The sequence below is a fragment of the Symphalangus syndactylus genome, chromosome 23 (assembly GCF_028878055.3).
Source record: "Symphalangus syndactylus isolate Jambi chromosome 23, NHGRI_mSymSyn1-v2.1_pri, whole genome shotgun sequence".
NCBI classification, from domain to species: Eukaryota; Metazoa; Chordata; class Mammalia; order Primates; family Hylobatidae; genus Symphalangus; species Symphalangus syndactylus.
In genome coordinates, this window is record NC_072445.2 from 15,393,480 (window position 1) to 15,411,082 (window position 17,603).

At 52.7% G+C, this 17,603-nt stretch overlaps 1 protein-coding gene across 12 annotated transcripts in view; it reads left to right on the forward strand.

Moving 5' to 3' along the window:
* FOXP4 (forkhead box P4) overlaps positions 1–17,603 on the forward strand; it is a 55,560-nt gene that overhangs the window by 19,077 nt on the left and 18,880 nt on the right. For 9 of the 12 annotated variants that reach the window (XM_055263342.2, XM_055263345.2, XM_055263346.2 and 6 more), the window contains exon 3: positions 12,177–12,272. The exons of the other annotated variants lie outside the window; for them this stretch is intronic. In XM_055263342.2, the coding sequence (XP_055119317.1) occupies positions 12,177–12,272 (96 nt within the window). The remainder of the gene's footprint in view (positions 1–12,176; positions 12,273–17,603) is intronic. 12 annotated transcript variants of the gene reach the window in all.

Sequence of the window (17,603 nt, forward strand, 5' to 3'; positions counted from 1 at the left end):
ACCTTGAGCCTGGGCTACCACAGCATTGTCAAGAGAGAGAAGTGGGACTCGGAGGTCTGAGCTCATGAAGCTTGAAACTGTCCTAGAAATGCCAGTAAGAAGAGACAGACACACACCGGGGCAGCAGGCTTGAGATTGGGATGTTGGATTGGTGGGCACGCCACTCTTCACCTGCACACTGGCTAGGAAACTGGCTAAATGAACAGGGTGAAGAGGGTGCTGTGCACACAGGGGGATCTTCACATTATTTCTGTTGGAAAACATTCTCTGCCTCCGAGTCAGCCTGGGCCTCCATTTCAAGCAGTGAAGAGAGGCCCAGGCAGCTGGGTAAAGGCCAAGAGAGGTAGGCAAAGACAGGCCTCCATTTTTAGGGCTCAAACTGGGAACCCCTGTCTGTGTCTTCTATTTCCTCTTCCACCCTAAAGTGCAGAGTTTGGGAGTTTAAGACCAGCCTCTCTGAGGATCTAGAGGCACTAGGATGGGTCTAGATCTGGTTGGGTGATGACAGAGCAGGGGCCTCATGTCCTGGTCCCACCAGGGAAAAAGGGAGAGTCATGCTTAACAAGTTGAGGAGAACCTGCCCAGCCAACAGCCCTGGCCTTGGGATTGTCTTTCTCTGATTTGACTCTGCTCCTGGAATCACTGCTGGTGGTGCTGGCCCTTGGGCAGGGCGGGGGTAGGGGTATGCTAGGAACATGGAGAAGCAGGGCTCTGCGTGTACCTCCCTGCTCAGTACTCCACTCCTGCCTCATGCGTGCACACATGTATGTACCACAGTGCCCTCATGTGCTCCTCCGTGGCCCTGCTGTCTCTCCCAAGTTCACCCTGGGACTCTGCACTCCTTCTCCCACAGCCCAACTTCATAACCCCTAAGGGGCCTTTTCCCATCATATTCCTTGGAGCCAGTCAGACTGGAAGCAACACCATCAGAAGCCTGACTCCCCTGCACAGAGCTGGTCAGCCAGCGCTAAAGCAGGAATTGAAGAAACCTGGTTTAAGTCCCAGTCAGCCCCTTAACCAGTGGCATGACCTTGACCAAGTCATGAGCCTGCCTGAGCCCTGGCCTCCTTGGCACCTAAAGTACAGAGTTGTTAGGATCAGGTGCAATTTGGGTGTGCAACACGTGCAGCTCACTTGTCCATGTGGATGTGAGTGGAACGGAGGACTTCAAAAATCACTTTCTCTTGCCAGCAGTGGAGACTGGAGCAGGGAAGGGCCTGACTCCCTTCCCTAGGGAGATATTCTTCAGGAGTTTGCTGGCATCTCCCAAGCCTTCCTAAGCAGGTTCCCTGGGGAAGAGACCCACAGAGTCTGTGCCGTTTGCTGGGGACAGAAGGTTAAAGGGCAATATCCTACCCTTTACCAACATAATAGCAAAACACACCCCACGAGAAATCTCCAAGGCCACCCGTTTTGTATGGCCAGCTGTTCCATCTCTGTGACTGTGCAGACAGAGTTATGAAAAATTTTAAATGTGGTAGAGGTTGGGGAGTACTGAAACTGGAAAGTTTCTTTTAAAAAATTTCTGAAAATGAAGAACGAACACAGTTCTCTGGATAACTGGGGAAATGTTTGGGGTGGGGAAAGACAGAACTGTCTGTGCTGATCAGGTTTCTTGGTTCTGCGTTGCACATGAGCCATGTTTTCCCATCTATATTCCACATTCCAGTTATTCCTGTTTGTTTTGGGGAATATCCCACAGTCCTGGAAAATCCTATATCTGTTTCACAAATAAACTGGGGTGGGGAGTTGGAGGCAGGCAGAGGGCTGTTTTATCCATTTGGGCTCACTATGGGCAGAGTGCCCAGGGCCAAGGAACATATTTGAGACTTAAAAAAGGTTTTGTTGGCTCCAAACTATGAAAAGAACCTTGCAAAATTAAAATTACAAGATTTCCAATTAAAATGAAATAGTCCATGGGCTATTCCTCTACCCTGAGTGTGTGAACGAGGCTTTTGGGGGAGCTTCAAGGGTAACATTTTCTGGTCCCCAACAACAAATGTTCCTACTTGTAGGATAAACAAGTGTGGGAAAGAGAGCCTGGCCCTTTGGGTTCCTGCTCCTTCTCAACCCCAACCTGAAAGGACTTAGAGGACAAACCAATGCCTTTCGTCTCTTTGGTGCGTTGGGGTCTTCACATATGCTATGTCGTTATCTCACCATCCCTGCAAGGTGGATATTATTATTCCAATTTCACAGATGAGACAGCCAGAGGTAGGCAATGACTTGTCAAGATGGCACAATAAAGGCTGTGTAGACCTCACTCTCCCAGTTCCTAGTTCAGGGCTCAGCACACCTGCCCCTTTGCTGCTTCTCCATCACACAGTCACTGTGGGAAATGGAGGCAGCGAGGCCTCAAGCATAGTGGGTGCTAAGGAAATGTCTGTTGATCAGTAAATGAGAGCATTTCATTTCCAACCTGAAAGGGTTCTGTGATAGAAAAGCAATGCTGCCCACTGGCCCTAAGTAGCCACTCCAGTGCCATCTGCAAACTCGATAGGAAGTGGGGCAGGAGAGGGTCTGTGGACCACACGCTGGTCCCATTCTCCTCGTACCGTCTGTGGCTCTCCAAGCTCCTCTGCCTTTGTCTGTCTGTTGGTCCTTGTCCCTCTGCTCTCAGTAAACAAGCCCTGGAAATGCAATCCTGGCCTTTGGGAGTAATGAGTTGGCAGAGAGGAGAGAGATAAACAGGGCGAGTCAGAAGTCAGGCCTGTGACAGGACTTTAGGCTGAAACAAACAGTGCTGAAGAGGGCGGCCACGTCACTTTGGAACAAGAGCAGGCGCTTGTTTCCATGCAACGAGCAGGCTGGGAGCTTGTTTAAACAGAGGCTGGGGGGTGACCTGGCTTGGCTGCCAGGCCAGGTCTGACTAGAGGGAGAGGGTCCTTGGCTGGCTGCCCCATTTCAGCCCTCAAGGCCCCAGCTTCCACCTCCTTCATCCCAGCCTGGTCATTGGTGAGTGACAGAGCCATACCACCTCCACGCTGTCTTTGGGGCTTTCACCAAGTCTGCAGTCTTATGCCCTATGGGGAATCTGTCTACCCTGAGGAGAAGGTGCAGGAAGTACAGTAGGCTCTGGAGCAGTCAGTCAAGCTGCAAACACACCTTCAGTCTTATTTTGCACTGGGCACCGTGGCGGCCAGCTGGCATTGGTGATCCCCAGCTGCTGTTAAAGTATACCCTAGACCGTAGACACACCCGCGGCCCATCCGTCCCCTCCCTCGCCAAGGCAAATGCTTCTACCGCAGTGTCCCTCCCTGCATTTTTACCCTATGGGATGGCTCTTTTGTTTGAAAGTTGCCCTTGTGTTTTATCCTAATCTGATTTCACTTGTATGAAAATGTTCCCAGTGTGGGGATTTTCTCAGGGACCCCACAAATACCCTTAGGACTCTCTCTGATAGGGGCCATGAAGCCTAGGAGAAGTGTGTGGCAGATTTTGGGAGGGGAGGTCTTGGGGGCTGGTCTGGGTGCGCTGGCCAAGTTGGGGCCAGGAGGGCCGAGCCGGTGGGGTGGAGGCAGGCAGAGCCACTGGCGGCGGTGCTGAGGCCGAGCTGAAAGGCGTCCTGGGCCTCTGGAGCACGCACTCCCATTGTCCATGGGTTGCGGGGGTGACAGGTCAGCGAGGGTCATGGGAGGGTTGCCTAGCGTCTGGGAACTCCCACTGCAGTTGCTGTGGCAACTGGGCCAAATCCCACCCCGTTCACATCCTGTGAGGAGATTCAAAAGGGTTGGGGGGCTCTGCACATTAATGGGCTTTTAACTCACCCCCCTTCAAAGAGATGGGGGGGATGTCAGGCAGTTGGGGGAGGGGAGAAGAAGAATGGGAGAGACTTTTCTTTCCTTTTCCTCCCCCATCTGGCCCTCCTCTGCCCAAGCTACTTAGAGGGATGACAGCGGGGGAAGGGGAGGATTCAGAGGGTGAATTTGCCCCCCACCACCCCCTGACACACACACACACACACACACACACACACACACACACACACACACGCAGTCAACAGTTGTCTTTGGTCTGCAGGTCCAGGGCCCATTTCTCTTCAGGACTGCTGGCTGTGTGCCCCAGATTCTACAGTTTCCTGTCTGATCCCACACCTTCTGCATTCTCCTTTTTCTTCTGGAGAATGAGCCCCTCCCATGGAGGAACCATGGCATGGAGGGAGATTTGGGGCCTGCACTCTCCAGAGGGGAGGCTTAGGGACATCACACCAGTTCATACCAGCTGCTGGGGAACGCTCAGAAAACTGCCCTTTCCTCCTTGGCCTGACACAGTGAGAGAAGGGCAGGTGGGAAGTGGGAAGTGGGAGGAGCTGGGGAGTGCTGTGGCCGGGAGAGGGCCTTAACCATCCCCCTTGTTGTACCCCTCCCAGGTCCCTGAGAGCCAAAGACCGCCCTGTTTCCTATGTTGGAAAATTCCCCTAGGAGGGAGTAGTGCTAGGAGGGCAGAGGGCGGGGCTGGGGCCTGGAGGAGGGATCTGCAGACCCCTGCTTTCTTGGGACTAAAAGGAGCCAGCCCACTCTACCGGCAGGAGAGCCCCCAGCTTCCCTCCTAATATGGAATTCTGAAATCCCTCTTCTTCCCTCCTTCACCTCCCCTTCATGGCAGAATTCTTGTCCCTGCTGATTAGAACTGGGGATACAGAGGAGAATTTGGGGAAGGGAGATGAATGTTCCTTCTGAGAAAGGGTTTATCTTGAGGATTGAAGGGGGGAAGGCTGCATCCTAGGGTCACCTCATCAGGGCAGAACTTGGCCTGGAACCCTCAGTGGGAGAGCTGGCTTTTCCCCTGGGGGAGCACCTTTATTCTGAGAAGGCCCAGTAGGAATCTTCAGGAAGAGAACTGCATCCCCCACCACCATTGCCCCCACTCCAACTCTACACTGCAGTGGTAGCTAGAGTGAAGCGGCTCAGAACCCAGACCCCAGCACAGACCCACTTCCAGAGAACTCCACAGATACTGGTGGGAGGGATGTATGTCTGGTAGCCACCTCCAAATGCCACCAAGAATGAGGAAAATGATCACAGGAACTTCTGCATCACTGCCACTCGGCCACCCACCACCACCTTGGTGATTTCACCTCCTTGCTGGAGGTCAGAGAGTTCCTTCCAGGCACTGAGGACTCTCCCCCTCATGACACCCTGCAGAGCTGGTTTTGGCTGCAGGAGCTGGATGAGCCCTGGGCCGCATCATTGCTAGAAGCAGGCAGAGGCCGGGCACAGCTGGTGCAAAGCCTGCCTGAGTTTGAGAGCAGCAGTGCGGGGAATGAAGAGAATGAAGGAGCCTTTTGAAAGATCGCAGTTCCTCATCCACGCTGTTGAGTTCAGCTGTAAATTCTCATCTCTCTGAGGCCAGAGACTAGTTCCTTGTAGAGAGGAGGCATTTTCAAGGCACTTGGTAGGGAAGGGGTCCTGAAACCGGGGCTGTACACCCAGGATGTGAGTCGTCTCCCACCGACGTGGGCCTGTCTGTGTCTGTGCATTGCTGGTTTTCATTTTAATGGTTCTAATTTGAGAATGTGCCGATGTCATTTTTACGAGGTTGGTGTAAAAAAAATTTACAGCCTTTTCCAAAAAGCTTTTTTTTCCAAGGGAAAAAGGTGCGGAATAACTTCAGGGGTTTTATGGTCTCCTCTCCCCACCTTCCTTGTCCCCCTTCTCTGTGTAATTTCATTTTTATGTCTCTTTGCTGGAGGACAAAGCCTGGCTGGTCGAGAACTTTCCTCCCCGCCAGGTCAGTTCCCTCAGTGGTCAGGACCACTAATCGCTAACTCCTCCTTCTTGTACCCCTTTCTTCCACCCTCTGGTCCCTGAGGAGTTGCATTTTGAGGGTTAGATGAAGCGATATTCTTGCTTTACTTTGAACCAGTGAGTGCTTATTAGGCATCCATTGTTTATCAGCAGTAAGTATCTACCCTGAAAGACTGTATCACTTCCTACTCAAAATCCTTCAGCGATTTTTCAGGTGTATAATGAAATAAAAAATCATTGTCCCTGTGCAGTCTGGCCCCTGCACACCTCTGGGACTTCTTCTCAGGCCACTCTTCTCTTGGTCACACTGGCTTTTCAATTCATAATGCACCCAGCTTTTCCCACAGCAGGGCCCTTGCACCATCTGTTCCCTCCACCTCAGATTCTCTCCCTTGGAAGAGTTGCCTCCTCCTGATGTTGTGTCTCCTCAGAGAGACCTTCCCTGGCCACACACCCTAGAGCCAGCCAGCCAGCCAGCCAGTCTCTGTGGGACACTCGCCACCAACTCTGAGTTTGCATGTCTCTTTGTGTAGTGTCTGTCTCAGCCCATTAGAACGTGAGCACCGTTAAAGCAAAGATGCTGAGTCCCCAGTACTGAGGACACTGTGAGTGCCCTGTGGGGCTTAATAACCACTCATTAAATTGTTAAATTAATAGTCATGCTGTGGCTCTGGAGGTAAAGGTAATAGGCTTTCCTGGGGATGCTTTTCCGGCTCGGAATGGGGCGAGGTGGGCCAGCACCCTCAAATACCCTTCTAGTCCCTTCTTTTCCTAAATCCAGCCAGTTCCCAGTGAAAATTAATTATGGAGACAATTTAGATAAGACCGAATCCCAGTTTTGCCAAAACCAGCCAGAGGCAGACAAAGGAAGTTTGGAGTTTGTTTGTTTTGGCTGCCCCTCACCACAATCCACATCAAACCAGAATTTGCTAGTACCTCCTCCATCCTGCCCAGCCAGCGCTTGGTTTCTCTTCCCTGTGCAGAGCCCAGTTTCAGGTCTGGTACATTCAGGTTCTGCTTTTGCTGCTGTGTCCCACTGGGCAAATCATTGCCCATCTCTGGATCTCTGTTTCTCAATCTGTCAGTGAACTAGAAAATACCTATTTTTTGACCCACTAAATTGATATTATGACCCACTACTGGGCCATGAGCAGCAATTTGAAAAATACTGGACTAGATACCCTCTAACACTTGCAGCTCTCCAGGGGCTGTGGCCCAAGCCCTTCGACTTCTCATTCTCAACAGCCCTTCAAGCTTGTCTCCCTGATGATCGCGTCCCTGTCCTCCCACATACACAGAGAATAAGGCTGGCACCCCAACATAGATCTGGGATCCTCCAGCCTGCTGAAAGGACTGGTAAATAGCCCCGCACCTGGCTTCCTGAGAGAGAATGACCCCTCTTCCACCCCTCCCCCCCAACCAACCCCGAATTCTCAGAACCAGAAATGGGAGTGTGGTCTTATCCTGGAGGGGAGAGAGAGACCCCACAGCACCAAGACTTGTTTTTCTATTCATAGCAGCTCCCTGTTGCCCTCAAAGCTACAGCTTCATTCTCCACCATCCCAACCGCCCTCCCTGGATGCCATCCGTTATAAGCCATTTGTTCCTAATTGCGGAGATCCTGCTAATGACTTCTGAATGGGGGATGGGGGGAGGAGAGTTCAGCTTCATTAGCGAGACTGAGTTCTTAAGCTTGAGGGGGAATGGGGGCTGGGCTGGAAGAGGGTTTGGTTAGCAAGGCCTTCCAGGTGGCACCAGGCAAATGACCAGGAGCTGCTGGTGAATCATCATAATAGTGTTCATCCAGGACCTACTGGGTGCCTGGCAGTGTGCTAAGTACTCCATGTGCACAGTCCCACATGCTGTTCCCAGGAACCCCGTGAAGAAAGTATGGGGTTGTTCCAGTTTTGCAGAGGAAGAAACGGAGGCTCAAAGAGATGGTGACTTGCCCAAGGTTACCCAGTATATGGTGGAGCCAGAACTTGGATCCACATCTCTCTTGAAGTCCACGCATGAATGGACAGTACACCTCCCTTAGAGGAAAACTGGACATCATCCCCAAACCACAGAGCTGGACATTTGGTTTTCAGTCCAAGGGGCAGAAGGAGGAAAAAAATGAGGTTTGAGAGGCCAAATGGCTCCCAGTTTTCCACTCTGCCTAAGCCCCCTCTTCCTGCTTCCCTAGGTTTTCCATAATGGCTTCTTCCTGGTGTGGGTATCTGAACACCTTTCTCACCCAGGGCTGTGTTTGGGTATCTCTTGTCCTTAGGGAAGGGAAACTGAGCCCACTTTTTCCCTGGAGTTTCCTTTCTTGGTCTTCTTCCTCCACCTCCACCATCTTCACTTCCCCTTCTCACTGTAGGGCTGAACACATGCAGATTAGGGGGAAGGCAGATTTGAAGGCCTCGCTGGACTGTGCATGGGATCATGGAGACCCCTCAGTGGGGTAAGCCCTGAGCAGTCAGAGGTGTTTGGACTCTCCCACTTCCTAGCTGTGGAACCTCAGGCCTCAGTTTCCTTGTCTGTAAAACAGGGACATCAGTACCTGCTCCACTTAGCTCAATGTTGTGAAGCTTCAATTAAATGTTTGAAAAAGTGCTTTGAAAACTGCAAGGCAAATGTTAGCTGTTAAGCTAATGTTAGCCTTTGCCAGCCCCCCATATTCAGCCTAGACTAAAATGAGTTTTGTGAGTGGGTATCGCATGTCTGCTGTGTGCTGGTGGTTGGAGATGGGGGTTCACAGCTACAGTTGACAACATCTGTGCTTTCAAGGAGGCCTCACTCTGGTTGGCATATTCAAAGAAAGTGGGGCTGGGGATCTGCCGGAGTTAGGACCCGTTCTTTCCCATGTCTCTCGGAGGTGGGCAGTCCAGTGATCTCCAGGCCGCAGTGCCAGCAGGCAGTGTGAACACATCTGGTGCAGCAGCGTGGTAGATGTGACCCTCCTCATTCACCATGTCAACTCGCCCTTCAGATGGCAAGACTCCAGTTAGTGCTGCCACCACCTCTGGGAAGCCTTCCCAGACTTCCCCAGGTAGAAGCCTTCTCTGAGCCCTGGCACTCACCCCCACTTCAGGCTGACTAGTTTCTTATCATTCGTTTTTTGTCTTGTTTTTTGTTTTGTTTTGTTGAGACGGAGTCTCGCTCTGTTGCCAGGCTGGAGTGCTGTGGTGCCACCTCGGCTCACTGCAAGCTCCGCCTCCCAGGTTCACGCCATCCTTCTGCCTCAGCCTCCCGAGTAGCTGGGACTACAGGCTCCTGCCACCACGCCTGGCTAATTTTTTATATTTTTAGTAGAGATGGGGTTTCACCGTGTTAGCCAGGATTGTCTTGATCTCCTGACCTCATGATCCTCCTGCCTTGGCTTCCCAAAGTGCTGGGATTACAGGCGTGAGCCACTGCGCCCGGCCTATCATTCTTTATTATTAGAGGCCATCATCACAGAACCTGAGCTGTGAGCCCTGGGGGGCAGAGGCCATGTTCTATTTCTCTGTATCCCCAGCCCCTAGCCTGGTCCCTGGCATGCAGCAGGTACTTCATAGATGTGAGAGGAGTGGTGAGTGAGGACCTATGTATGAGAAAGAATGGTGGGAAGCTGAGGGAGGGGAGCCTTGGCCAGACCTAAGGTCTTACCTGGCTCTCATCCGGCCTGGCCTTGGCAGGAAGAAGGAAAGGGGTTGTGGGTAGGGGGTGTGGGGGGAGGAAGGGCCTGTCACAGGGAGGGGGAGGTCTCAGGAATGAGACTGCAAGGCCTTGCCATTTTTTTCCTGTAAATCATGTAATTTCATGCTCCAGGGGACCACAAAGTAAGAGAGTCAGTGGGGAGTGAATTCAACTCCCCTGGCCACCCCCGACCCCACCCCAGAAGACTGAGCAGGACTCTGCCCCCAACTTCCCCCAGAAGCCCCTCCCTGCTGTTTCCTCCTGTCCCCCAGGGATCTGGAGTGCGTCATCTCCCCACCCCAACCAGTGTCCCTTTTGGGTCGCCTGGGCTGGCCAGCCCCTCTGAGCCATCTTCTTCCCCTACCCTTGTCCCCTGGCCTCTGACCCCTGTACCCCCTCAACCCTACTCTACCTCCACCTTTGGAGGACAAAGAGCACTTGTCAGTAGACCTGGAGGGGTTTGTAAAAGCAAGGTAGCAGAGGCAGGGGCTCCTTCCTAATGAGCACCTGACTCCCTGCCCTTCCTCACCCACAACCCCCCCACCCTTCCTCCTCTTTCCGCAGAGTCTTTTGACTTAGAAAGGTCAGATTTCTGCTTTCTGAAGTGAATCTGGAAGAGGAGAAACATCCTGTCCCGCTCTGGAAGCCCAGGGCACTTCTCTGGGTGTGACATCCAGGGAAGGAGGTGGGGTGGGGGTGGCCTGTGAGGAGCACACCTGCAGCTCCCGGTTTGCTGCAGGACACCTTCCCGTCAATAGGCCAGTGCATATTTAGTTGCCATCCTAGGGAAAACTAGATTTAAAGCCTCAGGAGGCTCGGCTGTTCACACTGATGATGAATGGACGCGAAGGTGGTTGTGTGTACGTGCTTGGTACACAGTGGTCACTCTCTTTGCTTGTTGAGCGACGGGTGGTGCAGCCATATCCCACCTTAAAAGGTTTTGCCTTGGCCGGGTGCCATGGCTCATGCTTGTAATCCCAGCACTTTGGGAGGCTGAGGCGGGCGGATCATGAGGTCAGGAGATCGAGACCACGGTGAAACCCCGTCTCTACTAAAAATACAAAAAAATTAGCCGGGCGTGGTGGCGGGCGCCTGTAGTCCCAGCTACTCGGAGAGGCTGAGGCAGGAGAATGGCGTGAACCCGGGAGGCGGAGCTTGCAGTGAGCTGAGATTGCACCACTGCACTCCAGCCTGGGCGACAGAGCGAGACTCCGTCTCAAAAAAAAAAAAAGGTTTTGCCTTGAAGGTGCTTATGGTGGGGTAGGAGAATAGGGGCCCATACGGAAAAAACAAGTGGGAAAAAACAAGTGCGTGTGTGGACAGATGTGAGAGTGAGCCACAAGCAGGCGCATTTCGTCTAATAAGTGCGCAGGGCACGAGGCTATGTTGGGGAGAGGCTGGAGGAGGTGAAGTGGAGAATTGTTGAGTGATTAATGAGAGTTGAAGGGAATGAATACTTCCCGAATGCCAACTGGATGCCAAACATTGGTCCTTTAATCCCCCTAGTAATTTGGAGATGGGTAGTTTCACAGTTTTGCAGATAAGGAGACTGAAGTGCAGAGAACTGGAATAACTTGCCCAAGGTCGTAGCTGGCAGGCCGCACAGCTGGGATTCAAACCCAGGACTGCCTAAGGTTGGAGCCCTGCGTCAAGGGCTTAGACACACCTGCACTGGCTCCCAAGGGGGTCTTGAGCAATCTGGAAGCAGATAAGTTTTGTGCTCCTGAAATGTGGATTCAGAACTTGCCTTCAGACCTCCCACTGAAGCAGAGTGAGGACATAGAGGGCTTGACTGGCCTCATAGATAATTTCCTGGGCCCTCCTGACCTCTCACTCCTACCAGACGTCTCACTGCCCATCAGTTTACCTTCCAGGCCCCTCCTACTCCTTGACTGTCATACTGACCCACTAGAGTGATTTCTCCAGCAATCTCCATATGCCTCCCACTCCTATGACCCCTCTGGCTCAGTTCAGTCTAAGCCACTGTGGCTACCAAGCCCACAGCACAATGGTCCATGCATCTCTGCTAATAGTATACCTTTTAGAACTTGATCTAATTCTTCCAGCAGCATGCATGTACAATCCTTGAACTCAGAAAGTCACATGGTACTCAGACCTTGTGCCACTGACCCCAGGGCTCTTCCCTCATCCTCCCAACTGTGTGCTCTGGCTCCACAGTGAATGCTACTTTTTAGCCCCCAGGCTGACCACCCAGTAAGGCAGTTGGCCTTGAAGCCAGGCTTCCTGGGCTCAAATCTTGGCTCTGATGCCGCCTAGCTGTATGATCTTGGGTAAGTTACTTAATCTCCTGGAGACTCAGTTTCCTCATCTGCAAAATGGGGCAATAACCCCTACCTCACAGCCTTACAGAGGAAGATTAAATAAGCTCTTGCCTGTATAGTGCCTGACCCATAGTAGATGCTCAACAAATAGTACTGATTTACTAATGCCCTGAGTCCACCCCCTTTATTTTCCTGTAAGAGTCCCTTTTGACCATGGGCCCTTCCATTTGCTGTCCCCGTTGAGTCCTAGCAAAACTTCACTGGGTCCCAGGCTGAGTCTGTAGAGGCTCTGATCCCTGAACCCCAACAGCCCTTCTCAGTGACTCCTACTGCCCTTACCCCAAGGCCTTATGGACCCATGACCCTGTCACCCCCAAGACCTTCCACCTTACCCTGAGCTCCTCCTTACTGCCCCAAACACTCCCTAATCCCAGGATCCCCCCCAGCCTCCCAGGCCATTGCTGACTCAGCCCCTGTCTTGCAGGCTCTCCAAGTGGCCCGGCAGTTCCTGCTGCAGCAGGCCTCAGGCCTGAGCTCCCCAGGGAACAATGAGAGCAAACAGTCTGCCTCTGCTGTGCAGGTGAGGAAGAGAGCACCCCGCTGGCTCTGAGTTGGGATGGAGTGTGGGCCTGGCACAGAGGGAGGGCAAGGACCCGTTGGAGAACTGTTCTTGCCAGTTCCAACACCAAAAAGTGGGCAACTTTTCAAAGGAAATACAGTCACTGCAGGGGTGGAGCAAAAAGACTTCCACTTTCTCTCGTCTCCACCTGATCAGCCAGACCTTCCGCTAGCTTAGTCTCTTTGTCCCTGTCACTCAAAGTTTGTCTGCAGCTCTCCCTGTCTCTTTGTACCTCTCTCACTGTTTCTTCTCCCCTGCCTCTTCCCTTCAGGGTCTCTCTCGTTCACTTCTCATGTTTCTGCGTCCCTGTGGGTCCCTCCCTCTGTCCCTCTCTGTTCCTGTGTCTGGATCTCAGCCCCTCCCAGGCCATCTCTGTTGCTGCGGTCACGTCACCAAGTCCCCCCTTCCCTTATCCTCCCCCCTTATCCCTCATCCACCAGCTCTCTCGCAGTCTCTCCATGCTTCCTGTCTCTTGATGTCTCTCTGTCTCTTTTGTTTTCCTTTGCACAATCTGCCCTTTTTTCCCCTTCTCCCTTCCCCCCAGCTTGCCAGCCCATCTGGCTGGCTGGGGGAGGGGAGATCTGTGGGGGGTGGGCGGGGGGGTGGTGGGGGAGCCAGGCCTTCTGTTTACCTTTTGTGTCACAAAGAACTTGGGAGAATTGCAGTCAGAGTCCGGGTTGGGTCACTACTTGGGCAGTCGCTCCCCTCCCCCTCTGCCTAGCAGCCTGGGATCCATGCCTCCCCCACCCTTCCCCTAGCAGAGGGAGGCTCAGAATTGGGGAAGGGATTAAGCCGGGCTTTGAAAGGAAGTTTATCTAAGGGAAGAAGGGTGAGCATGGTTGGTCCTGAGCTGGAGGTGCTCTGGAGTCTGGGGCTGGGTGCTGAGGGAAGTGAAGAGGAGGGTGGGGTGGGGGCAGGGTGCTCAGAGAAGGACCCAGGACCAGGCTTTGTCCTGGGCGGAGATTCCAGTGCTCTCACAAAGTCTGGGTTTTATGTAAAACAAGTTTATGTTTGGAAAAAGTTCAAGGTGCCCAACAGATGTGCAGCCTTAACAGTAACCCTCTTTTAAAATTCTTGACCCTAAGGAGACAACCCTCAAAGGGGAGGAGCTGGGCAAAGATCAGGGCATGGCCTGCGGTGGAGGAGGGGAAGACACAATCTGGAAAGTCAATAAAGAGAGGAAGAGAAAGATCTCATCAGAATGAGATCTAAAAGGTTCTCATACCCATGCTGGTCAGGATTGGGTCTCTTTAAATTAATGATCCCCCACATACAATCCCAGGGTTTGAAGTGGTCCTTGGGCTTCCACTGTGAATCCTGCCCGCCCTGGACCCAGCTTAGAACAGGAAGGAGCAGGCTGGACAACAGCAAACGTTTCCCCCAAACCAGAAAGGGGCTGCTGACCCAGGGGTAGGAGGGTAGGAGCTTGATGGTAGTGGGAGGGACTGGGGTAAGACATCCAGAAGGATTGCTCAGCTGGGGATTAAGGGTCACAGATCTGAAATAATTGAGAGCTGAAGGGAGACTATGGAATCTTCCTTAGGAAACTCCCTCCCTCCAAAATAAGAGAGGCCTAGAAGTTTCAGGGTCAGAAAAGACAGATAAAATGATCTTTTTCTCAGGCCTTCTCTCTCCTTGTCTCATTACTTCCAAAAATTCATTGATTGATTGATTCATTCATTCAACAAATACTTACTGAGTACATCCCAAACTAACAACTGACACTACAGAGTGCTTACTACGAAGCGCAGACACTAAGCACTTTACAGCTACCTCACTTACCCTCACAGTCCTATGGGAGAGGTGCTATTCTAGCCCCATCTTGCAGATGAGGAAACTGAGGCCCAGAGAGGTTAAGAAACTTATCCAAAGTTATACAATGAATAAAGGACAGAGGATTTGAACCCAGTAGCTCCAGAACTCACACTTTTTTTTTTTTTGAGATGGAGTCTCACTCTTGTTGCCCAGGCTGGAGTGCAGTGGCGCGATTTCAGCTCACCACAACCTCCGCCTCCCGGGTTCAAGCGATCTCAACCTCCCAAGTAGCTCAAGCCTCAATCTCCCGAGTAGCTGGGATTACAGGCATGCGCCACCACACCCAGCTAATTTTGTATTTTTAGTAGGGTTGTATTTTTAGTAGGTTTTAGTAGCGTTGTATTTTTAGGGTTTCTCCTTGTTGGTCAGGCTGGTCTCAAACCCCCAACCTCAGGTGATCTGCATGCCTCTGCCTCCCAAAGTGCTGGGATTACAGGCGTGAGCCATCGTGCCCGGCCAGTAGACCTCACACTTTTAATCTCTGCATTGTGACAATCCCTTGTGCTTGGCATGGAAATAATGCCAATATTTCCCAGGTGTAGAAGCCTAGGCCAGATGGTTCTCAGGGTCTCAGGGAGATGGGGGTTCTTGGGGCCATGGAGCCATGCTTCCCAAGGAGCCTGGATTCCCCACCTGTATTGATCCCTCTATTTCTCCTCCAACCCTGAATACCTTCCTTGCCTTCTGCCCCTATTCGTAAGTTTATTATCTCCAAGGAGGTCAGATCCTTGTCCGGAAGTAGGGTCCAGGGCCTTGAAATGTTCTTCTGTGAGCTCAAGACTGGTGAGGGGATGGGGGAGAGCAAGGACTGGGCTCCCCACCTGAGCAGAAGAGTGCATCTTGAGCCTGAGTACAGTGGATAATGAAGGGAGATCGAGGGCAGCTCCTTTCCCAGGGCTCCCCACAGAACGCTGTTCTGCTCCCCAGCAGGATTTTCTGCCCACACACCTCCCAGCCACGTTCACCACCCCTCTCCTCCAGAGCCAGCTTCAGAAGAGTTTCCAAAACTGTTATCAGGTCTCCAGCTCCAGCCTAGTGAGGGGCCCTCCTTCCAGGCCTGGACACCACCAGGGAGAGGCCTATCATAGAAGGCGGCACAGGTGGCCGAGAGTTGAGGACATGATGGGGGCAAAGGCGGCTGGGGCCTTGGCTTCCTCCATCCCCATCTGGCATTTCCAGAAGTCCTTCTTTATATCTCACTGCTATCTTTCCTTGCTGCAGCTGCAGCCCAGAATTAGTTTGAGGACTTCTGGTCATTTGCAGGAGAGTTCTCTGGCCTGATCTCCCCACATCGCCCCCCACTCACAGGGACCCCATACTTAAGAGACAGTTTGGGTCCTTGACCCTGGCACCAAATTGCATTCGTTCCCACTCTCAGCCCTCAAATAAGCTTCCTGTGTGTCAGGCACTGTCCCTGTTCTTTCCAGTCAGACCGTCCAGCCGAGCACACTGTATTCATGGGTGGGTGCAGGGTCCCTGAGGGAGGGGCTGGAAGCAGCTGCCGGCGTTTGGCCCAGGGCTCTCACACTGCCAGGGCTTAAGTTAGCACTTAGCTGCCCAGCTACTCTCCAGATGGTGACTCATGGGCCCTGCTGAGCCCTCTAGCTGTAGAGCACCCATCCTGAGGCATCTGAGCCTGGCAAGGGGCCGGCCGGGACACCAGCGGAGCTCCAGCTCAGTTCTCAGACCCCCAAGGGGCACGGGGAGAGGTGGATGAGGTCAACCAACTCAGGAGATCAGCATGCGGCAGCCACTTCCCAGACCCTTTGTGACTCCAGTGGGCCACCTCGAGACAAGTGCACACCATGTAATCCGTCCAGATCTCTGTAGCAGCCTCCACAGGCAGCTGCTTAGCCAAGTGGCAGGAAAAGCAAGTGCCAAGGAGGCCCTCCAAGGTCATCTCTTCCATTCCCCTGCTTCCAAGTAAGAAAGGCCCAAGGAAGGAAAGGCCACATCCTTTGTTCGCATGCACCTGTCAGTGACTCACAGTCCTGGTGCCTGGAAAGATCTTCTGAGTGTCTGGTCTCAGTCTTTCCTGTCGCGGGCCACGTTTGTCTCTAGTTCAGCTCTCACAGCAGTGAGAATGAGTGACCTAGTGCCTTGGTCCTCAGTGACCTTTGGCAGCACCCTAAGGCACACCAGGGGAGGAGACAGAGAAGGAGGGGAAAGGGAAAATCCAAAATGTTTTAAAAAGTGATTTTCTTCACGTTTACATAGAATTTAGTGGCGTACAAGTCACTTTCACCCCTGCTCCCACTGTCCCTTCCGGGTCAGGGTCAGGGCAGGTTATTTAACCTCTCTGGGCCTCAGTTTTCCCATCTCATCTGTGCGATGTTAATGATGATGGCACCATCCTCACAGGGTTGCCGTGAAGATTCCATGAGATACACGTGTAAAGGGCTTAGCCAAGTGCCATGCCTGGCACATAATAAGCAGTCAGCAACATCTGCTAATAATGCAGGGAGGGCAGGTGCCCCAAATCCCAGTTAGCCGACAGGGAAAGTGAGGCTTGGTGATTTCAAGACTGGTAAATATCAGGGACAAAAACCAAGGTCACCTGACCCAGAAATCTAGGGCTCTGAGCTTACCAGGATGGCTCTCTTTGTTGGGCACCCCCTTGGGAGGAGGAAAGAAAGGACAGTGGTACTTGTTCCATGTCTTTGGATGGCAAAACCCACCTTCTTTGAGCAGCCTCCTCAGCTGCCTCTGGAACACCCAACAACAGACTTAGGGGCTGGCTTTGGAGTTGGGTCTATGCCGTTGTCTGCCTCCAACCCCAGGCCCCCACCTCCACCCTTGCAGCCTGGCTTTCAGAGAGTCCTTCTAGGATACAACCGAAGAGTAGGAAGTTAGCCTTTGGGATCTCAGCCTCATCAGCCCCCTCAGCCTCCGGACGTCCCACCTCCACATTCTCTCCCTAACCCTTCCCAAGACCTGTCCGGGGGTGGGGCAGTCAGCATAGGATGTGAAAACCCTGGGAGCTATGGAGTACGCAGACCTGGGCTTAAATCCCAACCCTGCCACTTAAGGCTGCCAGACTTTCCTGGTCTCCTCATTGGTAAAAATGATGTTAAACAACAACAACAACAACAAAGAACAAAAAACACTCCTAAGGGCACATCCCCCACTGGCTTAGAGGTCCCTTGGAGCCTTCATTCACATGGTATGCCCATGACTAAAGAGCTAGGTGTTACCCCTCCCAGGGCCATGTGGATAGAGATGGGCTGGGATAGGGGAGTAAAACCCAGGGGCAGGGACAGCTGCCAGTGATGGGGTGAGCGAGAGGTGTTGGGAGCCACGGGATTCCCCGATGTCCTTGGATTCACTGTACCTCCCTGGTTGCTTCTCTGCCTGGGGATTTCCTAATCCATGGCTTAAGGGGTGGTTCAAGGCTGAGTCCTGCCTCTGCCAGGCATTGAAAAGAGATCCAGCTCCTCCTCCCCTACCCCACAGGTGAGGCTGAGGCTTGGGGGAGGG